Here is a 20,345-nt window from a genome sequence, read left to right as displayed (position 1 = left end):
TTTACATGGTTTTCACAGAACCTTACAAGAAGGGCTTCCAAGGGACTATGTGGAACTTTTTTGAGGCCAGTCACAGAAAAGGTTCTCCGGATGGAGTGGGGGGTTCATTAAAGAGGTCAGCCGACCTCTTGGTCTGCCACGGGATAGACATGACGGATGCAATGTCTTTCTACCAGGAGTTGAGGGACTGGCAGTCAAATACAGTTGCATTATGTCAGCGAGGAAAAGGTGGAAAGAAAGGCACAGAAGATGTCTGAGGTATCTCTGGTTACCATAAAAGGAACCATGGGAATGCACCAGGTTGTAAATATCACATCTGGCATCCTAAAATATAGAGACAGAAGTTGTCTCTGCCAAGCAGCGGAAGGCGTGTGGGATTGCCCATGTTATGGACTCCAAGAAGTCACCCTCCCGACAATGCCGGCTAATGGCCGTGATCTCTCACCTCCACATCAACCAGATTTCATCGATCTAGATACCTCAGCTCCACTTCGTCCAGATGTCATCGAGTCTCACCTGACTGTGAGAGTGGCAGATGTGCACTGGCTACAAGTGAAGAAGCTGAAGTAAAAGTGAAGAACTTTTACCTGAAGTGAAGAACAATACAGGAAACATTCCATGAACATTTACTGCATACAAAATGTTCGTATCAGTGTGGTTAGGAAAACAGTTTTAGTTTATGTTCAATGTTAGTGTTTCTAATGTTCTAGTGGACATGTTTAATATGTTTGCATGACAATGTTGTGTTATGAAAGACACATTTTAGTCAATAGGCTTCATCATTTGGTCTTAATCTTTGACCAATAACCCTCATTTTATTGTTCATATTAAATGAAATCTGAAATTATTTGTAATAAAAAATATTACTAATAAATTGTTAAAATGTATTTGAAGTAATCTTATGTTTGTCATTGGTTTCACATTGTGTCACTGGTGTTACATTGTGTCACTGGTGTTACATTGTGTCACTGGTGTTACATTGTGTCACTGGTATTACTTTATGGCATGTTGGTGTTCTGGCATCAGAGTTGCCCAATTTAATTGAATATGGTTTTTGTATCTACCTAACTGTTGCTACATTCATTAGTAAACATTTTAAGGATATGATCATTCAATTTTGATGACTCACCCTAAATTATTTCTAATGTTACAAAAACAAAAAACAATAGTATAAATGGAAACATGTCAGACAATAGAACATTACACAAGCATGTTTAAAGTAAGTTATTACTAATCCAAACAATTTCTTAGTATTATCATTAACCTTTTCTGTCTTTGATTATATATGTAAATTAAAGACTGAAATTACATTCTAGAAAGCCTGAATTGTCATCTAAAATATAGGTAACACCAGTGACAATAAGGCAGCACAAGCATTTTTTTATGTAATGTGGTAAAAAAAATATATATGTTAAGCTGTCAATTATGTTGATTTATAATGTTAAGTGGTTAACTATTATCTGACTAAGTTTTGATTTTAAGAAAGTAATTATAATTTCTCGAAGTTGGCTGTTCAAAAAGCCACCATTTTCATAGAATGACCCACATAGGTATTTTTATTTTTATTTCAAATATCTTTTTAATAATATTTTTTATTTTTATTTTTTTATATATATATTTTTATTAACAACAAATCAATACAGAAAGTACATGAGGGAACACAAGTATATATAGATTATATACAATGGACAATCGAGACCCACATATGTCTTCACATTTTCCATTTCACAATTACGTCATCGAAGTTTACATGGCATATGAATATGGGTTCATTTTCGGCAGTAGAGCTCTTGTACTGAGCTGTAGTGTACTGTCAAAAAAAAATGAAGCAAACACTCCCATCTGCTGGATAAAAGGAGCATGCAGCTCATTCCTCTTCCACAGGGAGGTAAAGTAGCCCCGCCTCTTTTGTTTTGATCCTCGACGGAATCACGTGACATGTTCTTGTTTTGCGCATCCCATTCCCTGCACATCCTGTGGAACTGTCGACTGAACAATTGCTCTCAATATCGCAGTGAAAATGGTGACACCTGAGAACTTGTCTGGCGATACAGGTGGGCGAACGGAGCCCCTCAGATTTGACCAGGATGCGTCCGCGACGGCCGTGGACATGGACACGGCAATCGTGCTTCTCGGAGCCGGGGTGACAGCGATCACACACCCGCTTCTGTATGTCAAACTGCTAATTCAGGTAGCTAGCTAGTTACTTAGTTACTCGATTTAGCCAAATCTACATTGGTTTGAGTTATTAATTATTTTGCCAGAAAGCACGAGGGCTATCACTTTGAAGTCCCTCTTTCAGCATTATGATTGGGGTGTTTGAGTTTGCTGTCAAGACCTAACGTTAGCTTGTTTATAAATGTTTTGGTATTTCACCCCCTTTTCTACCATATTTCCATCATGCTAGCTTGCTAAACACATAACTAACGTCAGAGATGGCATCATCTCTAGTCCTGGCTTTGCCCACCCCCAGTCAAACCTCAAGCGTTGAGCATAGCCAATATTATCTCTCATAAGTATGTGTGTCTGGGGAGGACAGATAAAGCGACATTTATATTATTTGCATTCAATCTTAGCTACATGTGGTTAAATTCTCTGCACGCCAGCCTGCCCTTTTCACTAATTAACTGTCCAAGAAGCCATCACTCTTTCAACTGCAAGTGCCAAGATCCTAACACTACAACTAGGGCCAACAGCTATGACAAATATATCAAAATGATTCCCCTTCAGTATGCCAGCTTGCTTCCAGTGAGTTGTGTGTGCTTTCAGATTGGACATGAGCCCCTCACCCCAACTGTTGGAGTCACCATGTTTGGGAGGAAAGTGTTCTACCTACCTGGATTCTTCTCCTATGGTGTGTGAGTCTTGCCCATGGGTTAACATCCTTTGTCACCCTGTATATGGGGAATAAGAGTTGATAGGACTGTGATGTCTATCTGTCCACAGCACAGCACATCGTAAGGGTCGATGGAAAGATGGGACTCTTCCGAGGTCTATCCCCTCGTATAATGTCCAGTGCCATCTCCACCATGGTCCGGAGTAAAGTCAAAGAGGTAAGGGGATCCTAGACCCAGAGGAGTGGTACTTCATAATCACTCATAACTGCAACTGCTCTCAATAGGTTTTTGAAACTCGCCACTCTGGCCACAAAAGCGTATCATCCAACCAATCATCGGAGCTTGCCAATGTGTAGTCAGTGTCCTTATCAAATGAGAGAGACACATGTAATTGAATAATGCGTTTGTGACAGTATGTGGGAAGAACCCCGTATATCAAGTTATTTAAGCCCGTCTTTCCCCTCTCCAGGCCATTCCAGCAGAGCAGGCGGAGCATGTATCGAACAGAGACGACTTGAAGACCTCCCTCAGGAAAGTGATGAAAGAGGTGAGAGGTCAAAGTGTGAAAGGGAGCATAATATGAAAGTATAAAATGTCAAGTGTGTCCATGTGAAGCCAGTTGAGTTTATTAGGTTGGAGTGAATTCGCTCCTTATCACTCCATTTTCTAGACATTCTGGTCTGGAAGTATTAAGATTACGATATCCATATAATGTGTGTGTGTATGTACGCACGCACAAAACTTCTCTTTCCGTGACATGGGCTATCCAGGTGAAAGCCATGATCCCTCATTGATGCCACTTGTTAAATCCACTTCAATCAGTGTTGATGAAGGGGAGGAGACAGGTTAAAGAAGGATTTTTAAGCCTTGAGACAATTGAGACGTGTGTGCCATTCATAGGGTGAATGGTCAAGACAACAGATTTAAGTACCTTTGAACGGGGTATGGTAGTAGGTGCCAGGCTCAACAGGGTTGAGTGTGTCAAGAACTGCAATGCTGTTGATTTTTCACGCTCAACAGTTTCCTGTGTGTATCAAGAATGGTCCAACACTCAAAGGACATCCAGCCAACTTGACACAACTGTGGGAAGCATTGGAGTCAACATGGGCCAGCATCCCTGTGAAACATTTTCGACACCTTGTAGAGTTCATGCCCAGACGAATTGAGGCTGGGCAAAAGGGGAGGGGTGCAACTCAATATTAGGAAGGTGTTCCTAATGTTTGTTTTACTCAGTGTATTATTTAAATTAACACGTCAATACAGTAACTTTTGAATGAAAGCATGGACTTCTAATATATGTATAATAAGTTATTATATGTATATAATAAGTTATTAATAAATCCTCTCTTATGTTGTGGTTAATGATATATAACATTGTTGTGCAGTTCTATATTTGCTGGTCTTATTTTTAGTGTTCGCAATAGATTCCAGTGTTGCCTACTTGGTGATTTCTGAACGGGTTAGATGTAGCAGTTTTGCATAGCTATGCCCACTGATACTTGGCACAGTTTGATTTCCTCTTTCTCTCACTCAAGACCTCACATGAGATGGTCATCCAGTGCCTGTCCAGAATAGCCACTCATCCCTTCCATGGTAAATCCTGGCGATTGTCTGTGTTTATTTTCTTTATTGGCTTGGAGTTTATAGCTTTGTTTTTTTAATCCAGACTAGCTAGGTTTCCATCCAATATCCAACAGATTTTCATGCAAATATTCAAAAATCCACATAGGAAAAAATATGATAATTTTGAGAGTTTCCATCAAACTGACATGTTGTGGATAAAAATCTGTGCTTGATGACGTAGTGCACATAAAAACCACTTTTGAGCTTAAGTTTCCAACTACCGAATAAAAATCAGAAGTTCAACGTGTTTACGTCTAATTTTCAACTCTACTGATGGCTTTGTCACAGAAACTGTTGTGATAAATAGCAATCTTGCCCAATCTGTTTTTGGCATATGCTCTCTAGTCTAGACAGTGGTCGCTGAGAAATTTGACAGGGTAGGTTATCTGATGAGAAATGGATAAGAGAAAGATTATTTTTATTTGATAATGGAAGCCCAGCAACGATCATCATGTCACCAGCTTTCAAATAATACCCTCGATATTTATTGGAAATTTGAATCTCATCACTGTGCACTTTTTTAATTTTAAATTTTTTTACCCCCTTTTTTCTCCCCAATCTCGTGGTATCCAATTGTTAGTAATTACTATCTTGTCTCATCGCTACAACTCCCGTACGGGCTCGGGAGAGACGAAGGTTGAAAGCCATGCGTCCTCCGAAACACAACCCAACCAAACCGCACTGCTTCTTAACACAGCGCGCCTCCAACCCAGAAGCCAGCTGCACCAATGTGTCGGAGGAAACACCGTGCACCTGGCTACCTTGGTTAGCGCGCACTGCGCCCGGCCCGCCACAGGAGTCGCTGGTGCTCGATGAGACAAGGATATCCCTACCGGCCAAACCCTCCCTAACCCGGACGACGCTAGGCCAATTGTGCGTCGCCCCACGGACCTCCCGGTCGCGGCCGGCTGCGACAGAGCCTGGGCGCGAACCCAGAGTCTCTGGTGGCACAGCTAGCGCTGCGATGCAGTGCCCTAGACCACTGCGCCACCCGGGAGGCCCTCACTGTGCACGTTTTACTACAATATGAGGAAGTTCATCATAGTTTATTTAATCTGCCTATAAACTCTTCATGCTTTTCCCACATGGTGGTGGGCTATAGGCTACAACGTAACATATCATCACATGAGTCCAAGTTTACCTCAACATTATGGTTATTATATATTTGTAAATATAATTTTTTTAACAATGCAAAACATACACATACAAACGACAACATACAGACGCTCACAATCATCCACAACATCACACCTGCTCACATCTCCAGCGCCTGCATCCCTCTCCTCCACATCGCCTGAAACTGCACCATTTTGTTTCTCTCCGTCTCCACGCACTTTCAACATTCCGATAATAAAGCATTTGACCTTTTCCATTGTGTTAACGATGGAGGATTGGTTGATTTCCAGTTAAGTATACGTTTTTTTTTCAATATGATTGATGAGAAAAGTATCATCCAACCCATCAGGTATCTCACTGCACCCTCATATGTTTTGTCTTGAAATATGCAGACAAACGGATTAAACGTAAATTTACATTGTAACACTTCTGACAGCCAACTTTCCGACTCCGCCCATAACTATGGACTTTTTAACATTGGCACAAGATTTTTCCATTTATTTAGATCTGCTTTCATATTGTTGAGTAATGGGATAAAGTTATCTTTGTATGTTTGTTGTAACTTATTAAGCACCCAAAGTATTTGATATTTTGTATGGTCCACTTAAAGGATTGCTGTAGATCATGAGTTATTATTGTTCTTATTGCCATTATAATAAAACAATTCCACGTAAATTTTATATCCTGAGCATTGAGTTGCCAATATTGTTCAGGTATATCAGGAGATCATCTGCAAATAAGATTAGTTTATATTCATATTTACCAATACTGATACCTGTTATGTTTGGGTCCTGTCTAATTATTTCTGCAAGCTGTTCAATTGCCAGTGCAAACAGGAGGGAGGAGAGAGGACATGTCTTGTGCCCCTTTCTAAAACAATTTAATCAGATAATGTATTATTTGTGTATATTTTTGCTTTTGGACATTTGTATACTATTTTATTACATTAATTATTTCAGCTGAAAAGTTGAAATAATAAATGTAAAAATTCAGAATCCTTGACTTTTTCCATGTTACGTTACAGCCTTATTCTAAAATGGATTCAATTGTTTCTTTTCCTCGTCAATCTACACACAATACCCCATAATGACAAAGCAAAAACAGGTTTTAGATTTTTTTGCAATTTATACAAAATAAAATAAAATGGAAATATCACATTTACATAAGTTTTCAGACCCTTTACTCAGTACAGTACTGTTGAAGCACCTTTGGCAGCGATTATAGACTCAAGTCTTCTTGGGTATGACGCTACAAGTGTGGCACACCTGCACACCTGTAATAGCCATACACCTGTTTCTCCCATTCTTCTTTGCAGATCCTTTCAAGCTCTGTCAGGTTGGATGGGGAGCATACAGGCTTTGAGAAAAGCCTGTATGTGTCTGTATGCGGATGATTCAACACTATACATATCAGCTACTACAGCGACTGAAATGACTGCAACGCTTAACAAAGAGCTGCAGTTAGTTACAGAGTGGGTGGCAAGGAATAAGTTAGTCCTAAATATTTCTAAAACTAAAAACATCCACTAAACCTCAACTAAATATTTTAATAAATATTGTGGAAATTGAGCAAGTTGAGGTGACTAAACTGCTTGGAGTAACCCTGGATTGTAAACTGTCTTGGTCAAAACATATTGATACAACAGTAGCTAAGATGGGGAGAAGTCTGTCCGTAATAAAGCGCTGCTCTACCTTCTTAATAGTACTATCAACAAGGCAGGTCTTACAGGCCCTAGTTTTGTCACACCTGGACTGCTGATCAGGTGCCACAAAAAGGAACTTAGGAAAATTGCAATTAGCTCTGAACAGGGCAGCACAGCTGGCATTGGATGTGCACAGAGAGCTAATATTAAGAATATGCATGTCAATCTCTCCTGGCTCAAAGTGGAGAAGAAATGTACTTCATTACTACTTGTATTTATGAGAGGTTGAATGCACCGAGCTGTCTGTTTGAACTGCTGGCGCACATCTCGGACACCCCTGCATACCCCACAAGACATGCCACAAGAGGTTTCTTCACAGTCCTCAAGTCCAGAACAGACTTTGGGAGGCGCACAGTACTACATAGAGCCATGACTACATGGAACTCTATTCCACATCAAGTAACTGATGCAAGCAGTAAAATTAGATTTAAAGCAAGGCAACACAAACATAGGCACAGTCACATGCATACACATACATGATAACATACGCAGTATACACACACATGGATTTTGTATTTTAGATATGTGGTAGTGGTGGGGTAGGATCCTGAGGGCACACAGTGTGTTTTGAATGTATTGTACTGTTTTTCAAATGTTATTAGCTGCCTTCATTTTGCTGGACCCCAGGAAGAGTACATGCTGCCTTGGCAGCAGATAATGGGGATCAATCATAAATACAAATACAAATCACACATCGTTGCTATTTGCATAGTTAGCCTCAGGCTAATGTTGCAATTCTTTAGCCATTCCTGAACTTGCTACCAAAAACAAGCTACATATGCACCAAAACAAATTATCTAATGATGGTCTCTTTGCAGCAAAATCTGCCGAACTGGGATGGTTGTATCCCTCATATACAGTATATAACATTCTATTGGTTGCAATATATAATAATTGTAAAATAATTTAAATAAAGTTTTGAATCCGGTGTCATTTTGTGTATCAGTTCATAAACCATGTGCATAGAATCGGTACATCGAATCTCTTCCCAACTATTTTGCAATCTATATGGCACAGCTGTCATTTTTCTGGTCCTTAAATTAAACTGGTATACTTTTTTATTCATCACAATTTTCTTTAACCAATTTTGGTCGTTAATGAGGATCGGACCCTTTTTTTCAGTCTCCGCCTAAAATGACATACCCAAATCTAACTGCCTGTAGCTCAGGACCTGAAGCAAAGATATGCATATTCTTGATACCATTTGAAAGGAAACACTGAAGTTTGTGGAAATATAAAATTAACCCAGTTCCTACATATGAATATACAAATTAATTTTATCAAACAAAACTATGCTACATTTTTATCTCTGGGACCCTCAGGATGACAAATTAGAGCAAGATTACTGAATGTAACTACATTATTTACCTCCAGAGGTGAATGTATCGTTTTATTGTTGTGCACTTTCCTCAAACAATAGCATGGTCTTTTTTCACTGTAATAGCTACTGTAAATTGGACAGCACAGTTAGATTAACAATTTAAGCTTTCTGCACATATAAGACGTGTCTATGTCCTTACAACGACATTCTAGTCACGTTAGTGCACGTTAGCAACAACCGTCCCGGTGTAGAGACACCGATCCCGTAGAGGTTAATGCAGGGCCGACAGACAAGGTCTTAACTTTTTGCCTCTTCCATTTTTGCGGTAATGCTGCAATTAGTTGGCAGTGGTGTAAAGTACTTATAAAGTACTTACTTTTAAAGTAAAAATACTTTGAAGTACTACCGAAGTATTTTTGGGGGGTATCTGTACTTTACTTTACTATTTATATTTTTACAAATTTGTATTTTTACTTCACTACATTCCTAAAGATAATAATGTATTTTTTACTCCATTCATTTTCCCTGAAACTCAAAAGTACTCGTTACGTTTTGAATGGCTAGCATGACAGGAAAATGGTCCAGTTCACTCACTTATCAAGAGAACATCCCTGCTCGTCCCTATTGCCTCTGATCTGGCAGACTCACTAAACACAAATGCTTTGTTTGTGTTTAGTCCCTGTGCCCAAGGAAGCGAAGGTAACCTGCCTATATGATTACCACCCCGTAGCACTCGCGTCGGTAACCATGACGTGCTTTGAAAGGCTGGTCATGGCTCACATCAACAGCATCCTCCTGGATACCCTAGACCCACTTCAATTTGCTTACCGCCCCAACAGATCCACAGATGACGCATTCTCAATCGCGCTTCACACTTCCCTTTCCCACCTGGACACAAGGAACACCAATGTGAGAATGCTGTTCATTGACTACAGCTCAGCGTTCAACACCATAGTGCCCACGAAGCTAATCACTAAGCTAAGGACCCTGGGACTAAACACCTCCCTCTGCAACTGGATCCTGGACTTCCTGATGGGCTGCCCCCAGGTGGTAAGGGTAGGCAACAACACATCTGGCACGCTGATCCTCAACACTGGGGCCCTTCAGGGGTGTGTACTTAGTCCCCTCCTGTACTCCCTGATCACCCACCACTGCATAGCCAAACACGACTCCAACACCATCATTAAGTTTGCTGACGACACAACAGTGGTATGCCTGATCACCGACAACTTTGAGACAGCCTATAGGGAGGAGGTCAGAGAACTGGCAGTGTGGTGCCAGGACAACAACCTCTCCCTCAATGTGAGGCAAGACAAAGGAGCTGATTGCGGACTCCAGGAAAAGGAGGACCGAACAAGCCCCCATTAACATCGACGGGGCTGTAGTGGAGCGGGTCGAGAGTTTTAAGGTCCTTGATGTCCACATTATCAACAAACTATCATGGTCCAAACACACCAAGACAGTTGTGAAGAGTGCACAACAACACCTTTTCCCCCTCAGGAGACTGAAAAGATTTAGCATGGGTCCCCAGATCCTCAAAAAGTTATACTGCTGCCCTATTGAGAGCATCCTGACGGGTTGCATTACTGCCTGGTATGGCAACTGCTCGGCCTCCGACTGCAAGGCACTACAGAGGGCAGTGTGTACGGCCCAGGGGCCAAGCTTCCTGCCATCCAGGACCTCTATACCAGGCGGTGTCAGAGGAAAGCCCTAAAAATTGTCACAGACTCCAGCCACCCGAGTCATAGACTGTTTTCTCTGCTACCGCACGGCAAGCGGTACCGGAGTGCCAAGTCTAGGTCCAAGAGACTTCTAAACAGCTTCTACCCCCAAACCATAAGACTCCTGAACATCTAATCAAATCGCTACCCAGACTATTTGCATTGCCCCCCCCCCCTTTTACACCGCTGCTACTCTCTGTTGTCATCATCTATGCATAGTCACTTTAATAAATACCTACATGTACATATTACCTCAACTAACCGGTGCCCCCAGCACATTAACTCTGTACCGGTACACCCCTGTATATAGTCTCTCTATTGTTATTTTACTGCAGCTCTTTAATGACTTGTTACTTTTACTTCTTGTTCTTATCCGTATTTTTTTTTTAAACTGCATTGTTGGTCCGGGGCTTGTAAGTAAAGCATTTCACTGTGAGGTTGTTATGCTGTTCTATTCGGAGCATGTGACTAATCCAGTTTGATTTGATTGGTTCGCTGTTGTACATACAGTACGTGATCACTCACTCTCTCCCTGTTGCTTGGGGGTATGTTGATTTGTTGATTTTCGAGGCTTCATTTAAACTTTGTTGTCTGGTTTCTACATATAACCACATTTTTGTCAGTACAAAACAGAGCTCCTCGCTCCCCATCTGTCCTGTCGGTTTACGCGTGCTCCTCCTTTTATGGTTATTATATCAGTAGTTGCGCATAACAGCGTTTCCACTGCAATTGTCACATAATTAATTAGGATATTTTGCTGACAAATTTGCCGTTTCCATCAGGCCTGCCTTGAGTTTTTTTTCTAATTCATCCGCTTGAGTTGGTTGGATGGAAACCTGGTTAGTGTAGCTTTCTAGTAGCAGTTATCTTAAGATTTGCTGGTCTCATTCATTTGTTAGCTCTCAGATTTGGTTTCTTTTGTGATGTTCTGCAGATAACACTGTTTGGTCCCCTGATGTTGTGGTCCTGTTTTTCTAGTGATCTCAGTGCGATGCATGGCTCAGTTTGTGGGGAGAGAAGACAAGTACAGGTAAGGTGTGACACGTGCAGCATACCTCAGATACTGAATGCAAATGAACAAAGGGAGTTGTTGACTTGACTCGGTTACCTTACAGTTTCTCAGTGTGTCATGAGTGTCATGGTAGTTCACCTAACACTTGGCATGCATGTCATAATCGACAAGAAAGTGTCCATTTCATTACTGCAACTTCATGACTCCATTGACAGTGACATGGTACAATACAGAATGTTTATGCAAAAAAAATCTGGATATCTTAGTTTAATTAGAGGTACTCAGAGGTTCTGAACGTGTAGTTGTAAAAGATGAACACCTGGGTGATTCGTGTTTCATTTGAAGTTTTCATCTTGGTTTCCTCTGGGATTGACTTTGACAGGGGGCTGTTCGGCTGCATCACGAGAATCTTCAACGATGAGGGCGTTGGGGGATTCTTTGTGTAAGAAATGCTTTTTTTATTCCACTTTGTAAACATATTTATATTCCTACCAGTCAGACTTTGTAAGTAGGAGAAGTGAGACATTCTTTGTCATTAAGTGTAATTCTTACTGACGTCATCACCCTAATGGTAGTGTGAATCTCCTAGTTTGGTGTAGCACAGTGGTCGCCAACCTTTTCTGAGTCAAGATCACTTTCTGAGTCAAAATGCAAGCTGAGATCTACCGCTCTGACTTAAAAAATGTAAGCCTGTGCAACATGAACCAATTAAAAACAGTACTGTTTGTGCAGTAAGCTATAGGGCCAATACATTAACACAGCATACTGGCTTTGCTTGAATTTACCTGCCAATGCATTGTTGTTCGGGACATTTAAAAATATATATATTTCAACATTTGAGTTAGGCTATATGATCACACCGGTAATAGATCCATTGTTGTATTACTTGTGAGGCACAGCTGAGTGAGCATACATTTAAGTAATTAGCTTTTTATTTTACTGGGCTGATGGTGCCTCCATCTGATGGTCAGTCTCAGCGGAGGGAGAGAGCAGCAGACTGAGGGAGCGTCTCTCAACATCCCTCCGCTCTCTCTTTCCTCCACTGACACTGACCAAAAAGGGGCACCGTCTTCCAGCTGATGGCGAAACTCGAGCCGCACTGCATTATTTCTGCCTCATGCACAAATTCATGTTGTTACTCCTATGAACAGAGAAATGAAATATATGATATTAAACAAGACCCAAGCTGCTAATAATAACAACAAAGCAAGCCTATAGCTACACTTTCCTACGCATACATTACTGCTGCAGTGCTTGTTGTAGCGCTGAGTGTAAATAGGAAGAACGATCATTTTATGGCTTATAAAAGTGTTGACTACAAAGTGTTGACAGTGCTGAGTAAGAACTTAAACATGAACTCTCATAAAAACAGCAGCTCTTTGCTGTATTCGTTGACAGTCTCTCTCCAGTCATGGATTTAAACGTTTTGAATTTTCACAGTATCAATTTTGCTGTAGCTTTCTTTTATGCCTGCTACGTTACTGCAGACTCGGTCATCTGAGCAATCTGATTGGCCAGGGGCGCCCACACAATTTTTTGGGGGAATGGTGACATTTAAGCGATCGGTTTTCTATCACTCATTTCCGCGTCACGTTAATGATATCATGTCACCGTGTAGGATTGTGGGTCAATTAACCTTGTCGGAGTGGGCGCCCTGATTCTAGTTTGTGAGCTAGGCAAGCTACTGCGAGGGAATCTATCAAATAGCGCACCTCCAACTTTCTACAGTACTAATGCAATTAGTCATACAAGCTAGAACCGCCACTGTCTAGACATACCACCGCCACACCTTCGTTTATTCAAGCTCCACCTCAAATGAATAGTGGGTGAATAGTAGCATGCTTTTCTCATGCTTAAATTCAAGGTCAGAGAATGCATAGAGAGAGTGCATAAAAAGGGAATTACGTTACATTTACGCGCACTTTAATTTGGTCGGAATTGTGGCCTAGATATCTGCTGCAGAGAGAGCATTAGAGAGAGCATTAGAGAGAGCATTAGAGAGAGCATGAGAGAGAGCATGAGAGAGAGCATGAGAAAAATTGTTTTGATCAGTTACGGAACTAAAAGTGCTGAAAACATGCTGGCTCACTATTTAAAAATAAGATGGAGAACAAGCTATAGGATGACAAATACCAGAGTTTTGCCGCAGGTGCAGTCGACTAGCGCTAGCTAATGCCAAAAATACTACACTGAACAAAAATATAAATGCACCATGTAAAGTGTTGGTCCCATGTTTCATGAGCTGAAATAAAAAAAATCCCTGAAATATTACATATGCACAGCACAAATGTATTTACATCCCTGTTAGTGAGCATTTCTCCTTTGTCAATATAATCCAGCCACCTGACAGGTGTGGCATATCAAGAAGCAGATTAAACAGCATGATCATTACACAGGTGCACCCTGTTCTGGTGACAATAAAAGGCCACTTTAAAATGTGCCGTTTTGTCACGAAACACAATGCCACAGATGTCTCAAGAGCGTGCAATTGGCATGCAGACTGAAGGAATGTCCACCAGAGCTGTTGCCAGAGAATTGCATGTTCATTTCTCTACCATAAGCCACCTCCAACATTGTTTTAGAGAATTTGTAATAAAGTCCTTTTGTGGGGAAAATCTTATTCTGATTGGCTGGGCTTGGCTCCCCAGTTGGTGGACCTATGCCCACCATGGCTGCACCCCTGCCCAGTCATGTTAAATCCATAGATTAAGGCCTAATTAATTTATTTCAATTGACTGATTTCCTTATATGGACTGTAACTCAGTAACATCTTTGAAATTGTTGCATGTTATGTTTATATTTTTGTTCAGTATGTGCCTTCAGAAAGTATTCATACCCCTTGACTTATTCCAAATGTTGTTGTTACATACTGAATTCAATCATTTTTTTTTTATCTCACCTGTCTACACACAATGCCCAATAATGAAAACATGTTTTTAGAAACGTTTTCACATTTATTGAAAATGAAATACAGAAATATTATATTTACATAAGTATTCAAACCCCTGAATCAATACATGTTAGAACCAACTTTTGGCATTGATTACAGCTGTGAGTCTTTCTGGATAAGTGTCTGGAGCTTTGCACACCTGGATTGTACAATATTTGCACTTTTTTTTTTTTTTTCGAGCTCTGTCAAGTTGGTTGTTGATCATTGCTAGACAGCCATTTTCACACCTTGCCATAGATTTTCAAGACGATTTTAGTCAAAACTGTATCTAGGCCACCCAGTAACATCCTGCTGAAAGGGGAATTTGTCTCCCAGTTTCTGTTGGAAAGCAGACTGAACCAGGTTTTCCTCTAGGATTTTGCCTATGCTTATGTCTATTCCTTTTGTTTTTATCCCCCCAAAAAACTCCCTAGTCCTTGCCAGTGACAAGCATACCCATAACATGATGCAACCACCACTCTTGAAATATGAAGAGTGGTACTCAGTGATGTGTTGTGTTTTTACCCAAACATAACGCTTTGTATTCAGGACATAAAGGTAATTTCTTTGCAAATTGTTTTGCAGTTTTACTTTAGTGCTTTATTGCAAACAGGTTTTATGTTTTGGAAGATTTCTCTGTACAGGCTTCCTTCTTTTCACTCTTTCATTTAGGTTAGTATTGTGGAGTAACTACAATGTTGTCTCCTATTACAGCCATTACACTCTGTAACTGTTTTAAAGTCACCATTGGCCTCATGGTGAAATCCCTGAGCGGTTTCTTTCCTCTCCGGCAACTAAGTTAGGAAGGCCGGCTGTATCTTTCTAGTGACTGGGTGTGTTGATACACCACCCAAAGTGTAATTAATAACTTCACCATGCTCAAAGGGATATTTATTCAATATCTCCTTTTTTATTTTTACACATCTACCAAAAGTTGCCCTTTACGAGGCATTGGAAAACCTCCCTGGTCTTTGTGGTTGAATCTGTGTTTGAAATTCACTGCTCCACTGAGTGACCTTACAGATAATTCTATATGTGGGGTACAGAGATGAGGTAATCATACAAAAATCTTGTTAAACACTATTATTGCACACAGAGTGAGTCCTTGCAACTTATTATGTGAATTGTTAAGGACATTTTTACTCCAGAAATTATTTAGGCTTGCCATAACAAAGGGGTTGAATACTTATTGACTCAAGATGTTTCAGCTTTTCATTTTTTATTAATTTAAAACAATTCTAAAAACATAATTCCATCAGGGTACAGACATCCCAAGTATTCCGGATAGCACTGACCACCAAACAGCAATCTCTTCCTGGTACACACTTGCATTAAAGGGTGACTACACCCATAATCAACATTTTCAACAACAAAAAATCCCCAGACCTCAGAAATTGTCTCCTGATGTGATTGGTCTCCTGATGTGATTCTAAGTCCATTGTTGTTGACTTAGAACTTCAAATGTTTTGTTTTTTAGCAAAAACCTGGAAACACTGAAATCTGTATAAACGTAATTTGTGAAAAAATAAACGGAATCAGACAAAAAAATAAAACAGATTTTATAGAGCCCTAGGTAAGAATCAATATTCCTGGTTCAAAACCTTTGACATTGTTTTGATCTGTACTGTATTTATGTCCTTTCCCCTTATTGGACGCTTTATGTTTGCAGGGGGGTTGTGCCCCATGTCCTGGGGGAGGTCATCTTTCTGTGGTGTTGTAACCTCCTGGCCCACTTCATCAACACCTACGCCGTGGACGACAATGTAAGCACGGTACATACACCTCTAAGCACTGATCTAAGATCAGCGGTCACTATAATAACCTAAGTGAGACAACACATCTCTGTTGAAGTTGTAGATACTTTACGAAGCCATTTCAATTTTTTTATTTAACCTTTATTTAACTAGGCAAGTTCTTATTTACAATGGCGGCCTACCCCGGCCAAACCCGGACGACGCTGGGCCAATTGTGCTCCACCCTATGGGATTCCCAATCATGGCCGGTTGTGATACAGGCTAGAATCGAACCAGGGTCTGTAGTGACGCTTCTAGCACTGAGATGCAGTGCTTTAGACCGCTGCGCCATTTGGGAGCCCCATGAGGGCAGGAAGAATACAATAATCTACTTGTTTTGTTACCAACTCTTGAATAACAGGAAAATAAACCTGGAAACAAATTGTAGTTCATCCTTGGTTCAGCACTGGACATGAGTTTCATAGATAAAGTCAGAAAAAAGTCAGCAATGTATTCTTTGTACTTTTTATTTAATGATACCCATTACATAGGAATAGTACAAAAAATATCTAAATATACATTAGGATCCCCATTAGGCGGATCCCCAGTGGCGACAACTAGTTTTACTCGGGTCCGACACATAACAAAAAAAACATTACAGACAAAAGACTGTAAAATCGACATACATTTTGTGTGCATCTATCAGTTACACATACATGTCTGTACATACACAAATCAACTAGGTCACATGGTGGGAAATGCTTGTGCCGTGAGGTGTTGCTTTATTTGTTTTGTTGAACCCAGGTTTGCTGTTCACTTGCGCTATATGAGATGGGAGTTCCATGCACTCATTTCTTATAAAAACAGGAAGTGATGCAGTCTTTCTCAACTCTTAGCCAAGAGAGACTGGCATGCATAGTATTAATATTAGCCCTGTAGCTCTTTTCTGGGCCAGCTGCAGTTTTACTAGGTCTTTCTTTGTAGCACTTGACCATGTGAATGGACAATAATCAAGATAAGATAAAACTAGAGATTACAGGACTTGTTTTGTCGAGTGTGGTGTCAAAAAAGCAGAGCATCTCTTTATTAGGGACATACCTCTCCCCCATCTTTACAACCATTGAATCTACAGTGCCTTCGGGAAGTATTCAGACCCCTTGACCTTTTTCAAAATAAAAAACAGAAATATTTACATAAGTATTAAGGTGCATCCTGTTTCCATTGATCATCCTTGAGTTGTTTCTACAACTTGGTAAGTCCACCTGTGGTAAATTGATTGGATATGATTTGGAAAGGCACACACCTGTTTATATAAAGTCCCACAGTTGACAGTGCATGTCAGAGCAAAAACCAAGCCATGAGGTTGAAGGAATTGTCCGTAGACTTCCGAGACAGGATTGTGTCGAGGCACAGATCTGGGGAAGGGTACCAAAAAAGGTCCCCAAGAACACAGTGGCCTCCATCATTGTTAAATGGAAGAAGTTTGGAACCACCAAGCACCTTCCTAGAGCTGGCCGCACGGCCAAACTTAGCAATCGGGGGAGAAGGGCTTTGGTCAGGGATGTGACCAACAATCCGATGGTCTCTCTGACAGAGCTCCAGAGTTCCTCTGTGGAGATGGGAGAACCTTCCAGGACAACCATCTCTGCAGCACTCCACCAATCAGGCCTTTATGGTAGTGTGGCCAGATGAAAGCCACTCCTCAGTAAAAGGAACATGACAGCCCGCTTGGAGTTCACCTAAAGGATTCGCAGACCATGAGAAACAAGATTCTCTGGTTTGATGAAACCAAGATTGAACTCTTTGGCCTGAATGCCAAGCTCACGTCTGGAGGAAACCTGGCCTAGACTTTAACCTGATAAAACATCGCTGGAGAGACCTGAAAATAGCTGTGCAGCGATGCTCCCCATCCAACCTGACAGAGCTTTAGAGGATCTGCAGTGAATAATGGAAGAAACTCCCCAAATACAGGTGTGCCAAGCTTGTAGCGTCATACAGTCTTGAGTCTTCTTGGGTAATAGCTGCCAAAGGTGCTTTAACAAAGTATTGAGTAAAGGGTCTGAATGCTTATGTAAATGTCATATTTACGTTTTAAGCTACGAACACTCTGGCAGCTTTCATGGCTGACATAAGTTATTTCCTCTTCTGGCGCACAGCTTCAGGATAGTCCTTGTTGAGGAAGATGTCGGTTCCTTTCAAGTTCTTGGCTCTTTCCAGAACAACTACCTTGTCCTTAAACCTCAGGAACTTGACCACTATCTGCCTGGGCCTGTCACCTGGGCCGGTGGTGAGTTTTCCTGTCCCGTGGGCGCACTCCACCTCAATCTTCCTGTGGTTCATCTTCAGTTTCTCCAAGATCATTTCCCTCACTTTGTCCTCAGACTCTGCAATTCCGTCCACAACAATCTTGTTCCTCCTTGATTGTCCCTCGAGATAATCTGATTTCTCTGTCATTGTTGTCATGGATTCACATATAGAACTGATGTTCTCCCTCAGTGACTTACAGATTGCTGTCATCTTGCCATTCTCCTGTTTAAACTTAATGAGCTGAGAAAAACTGTAAACTGGGAAACTGTAAACTGTTCTTCAGGTCCTGGACCTCTCTGGTCAGGTCAACCGTTTGTTTTATTAGTCGACTCCACCAGTATTTTGACACAACACTTGAATCTATTTTCTTGTTGTAACAAATGCATATAGAATGATTTTTGTTGGTTTAAAATAACCTTCACCTGTAATAACGAGACACCACCGTCGTCAACGGTACTCCCACCGGCTTCAGTCTTTGTCATGTTACCAACGTAGGCTACGCTGTTGCTCCTCGCAGTTCCAGTCAGGGCAGGTCGCAGGGAAGACGGAAACAGAAACAAACAGCATAGATCTAGACAGCCACAAGCCCGGGACAATCTGCGGTCCCAGCTAGCCCCCAAGCCCTCAAGAAAACCCAGCTAGCTTGATAGGCAGTTAGCAGCTAGGCTAGCTGCCACGCCAAGCAGCTCCTCAGACCCATGTTTGGCAGGATCCCTGGACAGATAGCAGCGGTCCCAGCAACTGATGCCAACCGCGTCATGGGATCCAAACTCAAAAGGTAGCTAGCTAGTTACCAAGCTTTTTCAATAGAACACTTTTTCAGAGACTTTCAAAACTTTCCAAAACAACAAACAGGGCTGTCCCTCGTGCCGCGTTCAACAGGAAGTGGGTTTAGGTAGAGAGCACCAGAGATGAGCTAGGTAGTCATTCAAAATGTCATGTTAAACACTATTATGTTGGTTATCTACAGTGTTCCGTCATGAAAATTCTGTTTTCCAGCACATGATCTCTCAGATCGTCTATGTTTAAAATGAATGTGCACATATGCACAATGAATATGAGGTTGGTACTGGAGGGTGATGGTCCATGGTTCAAGGCCTCCCTTGGATCCGTCTGAGGCAGGGTCTGGGAAACCCAGTGACGATGGGGTACAAGGTAGGGGTTGATACTTGGCAGTTCAACACTGAGCTGGATGATCTGGTATATCCAGCAATGACTGGGTAGCCAGTTTGCATCTGGTCTCTCAACACCGGTTCAATATCTAACAGATCAGGGCAGATGACCCAGAGCCAGTCATCAGAAGAGATCATGTGTTGGAAAACAGTGGTTTGTGCACAGAACTTGTGCACACAATTATTTTGTAAATGCTTCCCCTCTCACACGTTTCTGCAGTTCAGCCAAGCCCCAGCAGTGAGAAGCTACACCAAGTTTGTGATGGGGGTAAGTTCAGCTGCACAACCTCTACATGTCTTTGTACACATTTTTCTGAAACTGAAATGTGGTGAGGATATTTTGAATATTTTGTATCCCTAGGTTATCTCTAAAAGCCTCCTCCTTTTACTTTGTTTATCTGATGGTGTTGGAACTCCAGCACTTGTGTCCACCTTATTTCCCCGTGTTTGATCTCCTTACCCCTGTCTCCAGATTGCAGTGAGTGTGTTGACGTACCCATTTATGCTGGTGGCAGACCTGATGGCGGTTAACAACTGTGGGTAAGGCTGGGATCACACGCACGTTTTTTTTGTCTGTTTAAAAAAGTTACAATGTTTTCGACTCCAGACTACCGGAGCCCCCGCACTACAAAAACGTGCATGCTTTGGAGGGGGCGTGCGCCAAATGCGAGTGCACCATTGAAAACAATGGAGAAAATTATGCAGGCGCTTTTGAAAAGTGTGTCCAGTTGTCCTAATGTTTATTTTATATATGTAACTGTATATTATTGTTTCGTAAACTGGAAATAGAATGGGCCACAATGCACCCATTCGTCCTGATGAAGGTTGGTAAAACACCATAGCCTATAGCCAGTTTCATATGAGTCTTCCTC

General features: G+C 41.3%; 1 protein-coding gene across 5 annotated transcripts in view; it reads left to right on the top strand.

Moving 5' to 3' along the window:
• Nucleotides 1–1,884: 1,884 nt before the first annotated feature.
• Nucleotides 1,885–20,345, top strand: part of LOC139542085 (mitochondrial carrier homolog 1-like) — a 39,797-nt gene continuing 21,336 nt past the window's right edge. Inside the window, exons 1-10 of one of the 5 annotated variants that reach the window (XM_071347112.1) lie at nt 1,885–2,191; nt 2,770–2,854; nt 2,947–3,053; nt 3,307–3,384; nt 4,373–4,430; nt 11,299–11,350; nt 11,715–11,774; nt 15,931–16,024; nt 19,694–19,741; nt 19,946–20,013. In XM_071347112.1, coding sequence (XP_071203213.1) covers nt 2,021–2,191; nt 2,770–2,854; nt 2,947–3,053; nt 3,307–3,384; nt 4,373–4,430; nt 11,299–11,350; nt 11,715–11,774; nt 15,931–16,024; nt 19,694–19,741; nt 19,946–20,013 — 821 coding nt within the window. In that variant the 5' untranslated portion in view covers nt 1,885–2,020. Of the gene's footprint in view, nt 2,192–2,769; nt 2,855–2,946; nt 3,054–3,306; nt 3,385–4,372; nt 4,431–11,298; nt 11,351–11,714; nt 11,775–15,930; nt 16,034–16,168; nt 16,428–19,693; nt 19,742–19,945; nt 20,014–20,345 lie in introns of those variants that run through there. The other 4 variants (XM_071347111.1, XM_071347114.1, XM_071347113.1 and 1 more) reach the window with 4 other exon arrangements.

This window comes from Salvelinus alpinus, chromosome 17 (genome assembly GCF_045679555.1).
Source record: "Salvelinus alpinus chromosome 17, SLU_Salpinus.1, whole genome shotgun sequence".
Lineage (NCBI taxonomy): Eukaryota > Metazoa > Chordata > Actinopteri > Salmoniformes > Salmonidae > Salvelinus > Salvelinus alpinus.
The sequence above is the reverse complement of the archived record's forward strand: the minus strand, read 5'-3'. Positions and strand labels throughout refer to the sequence as shown.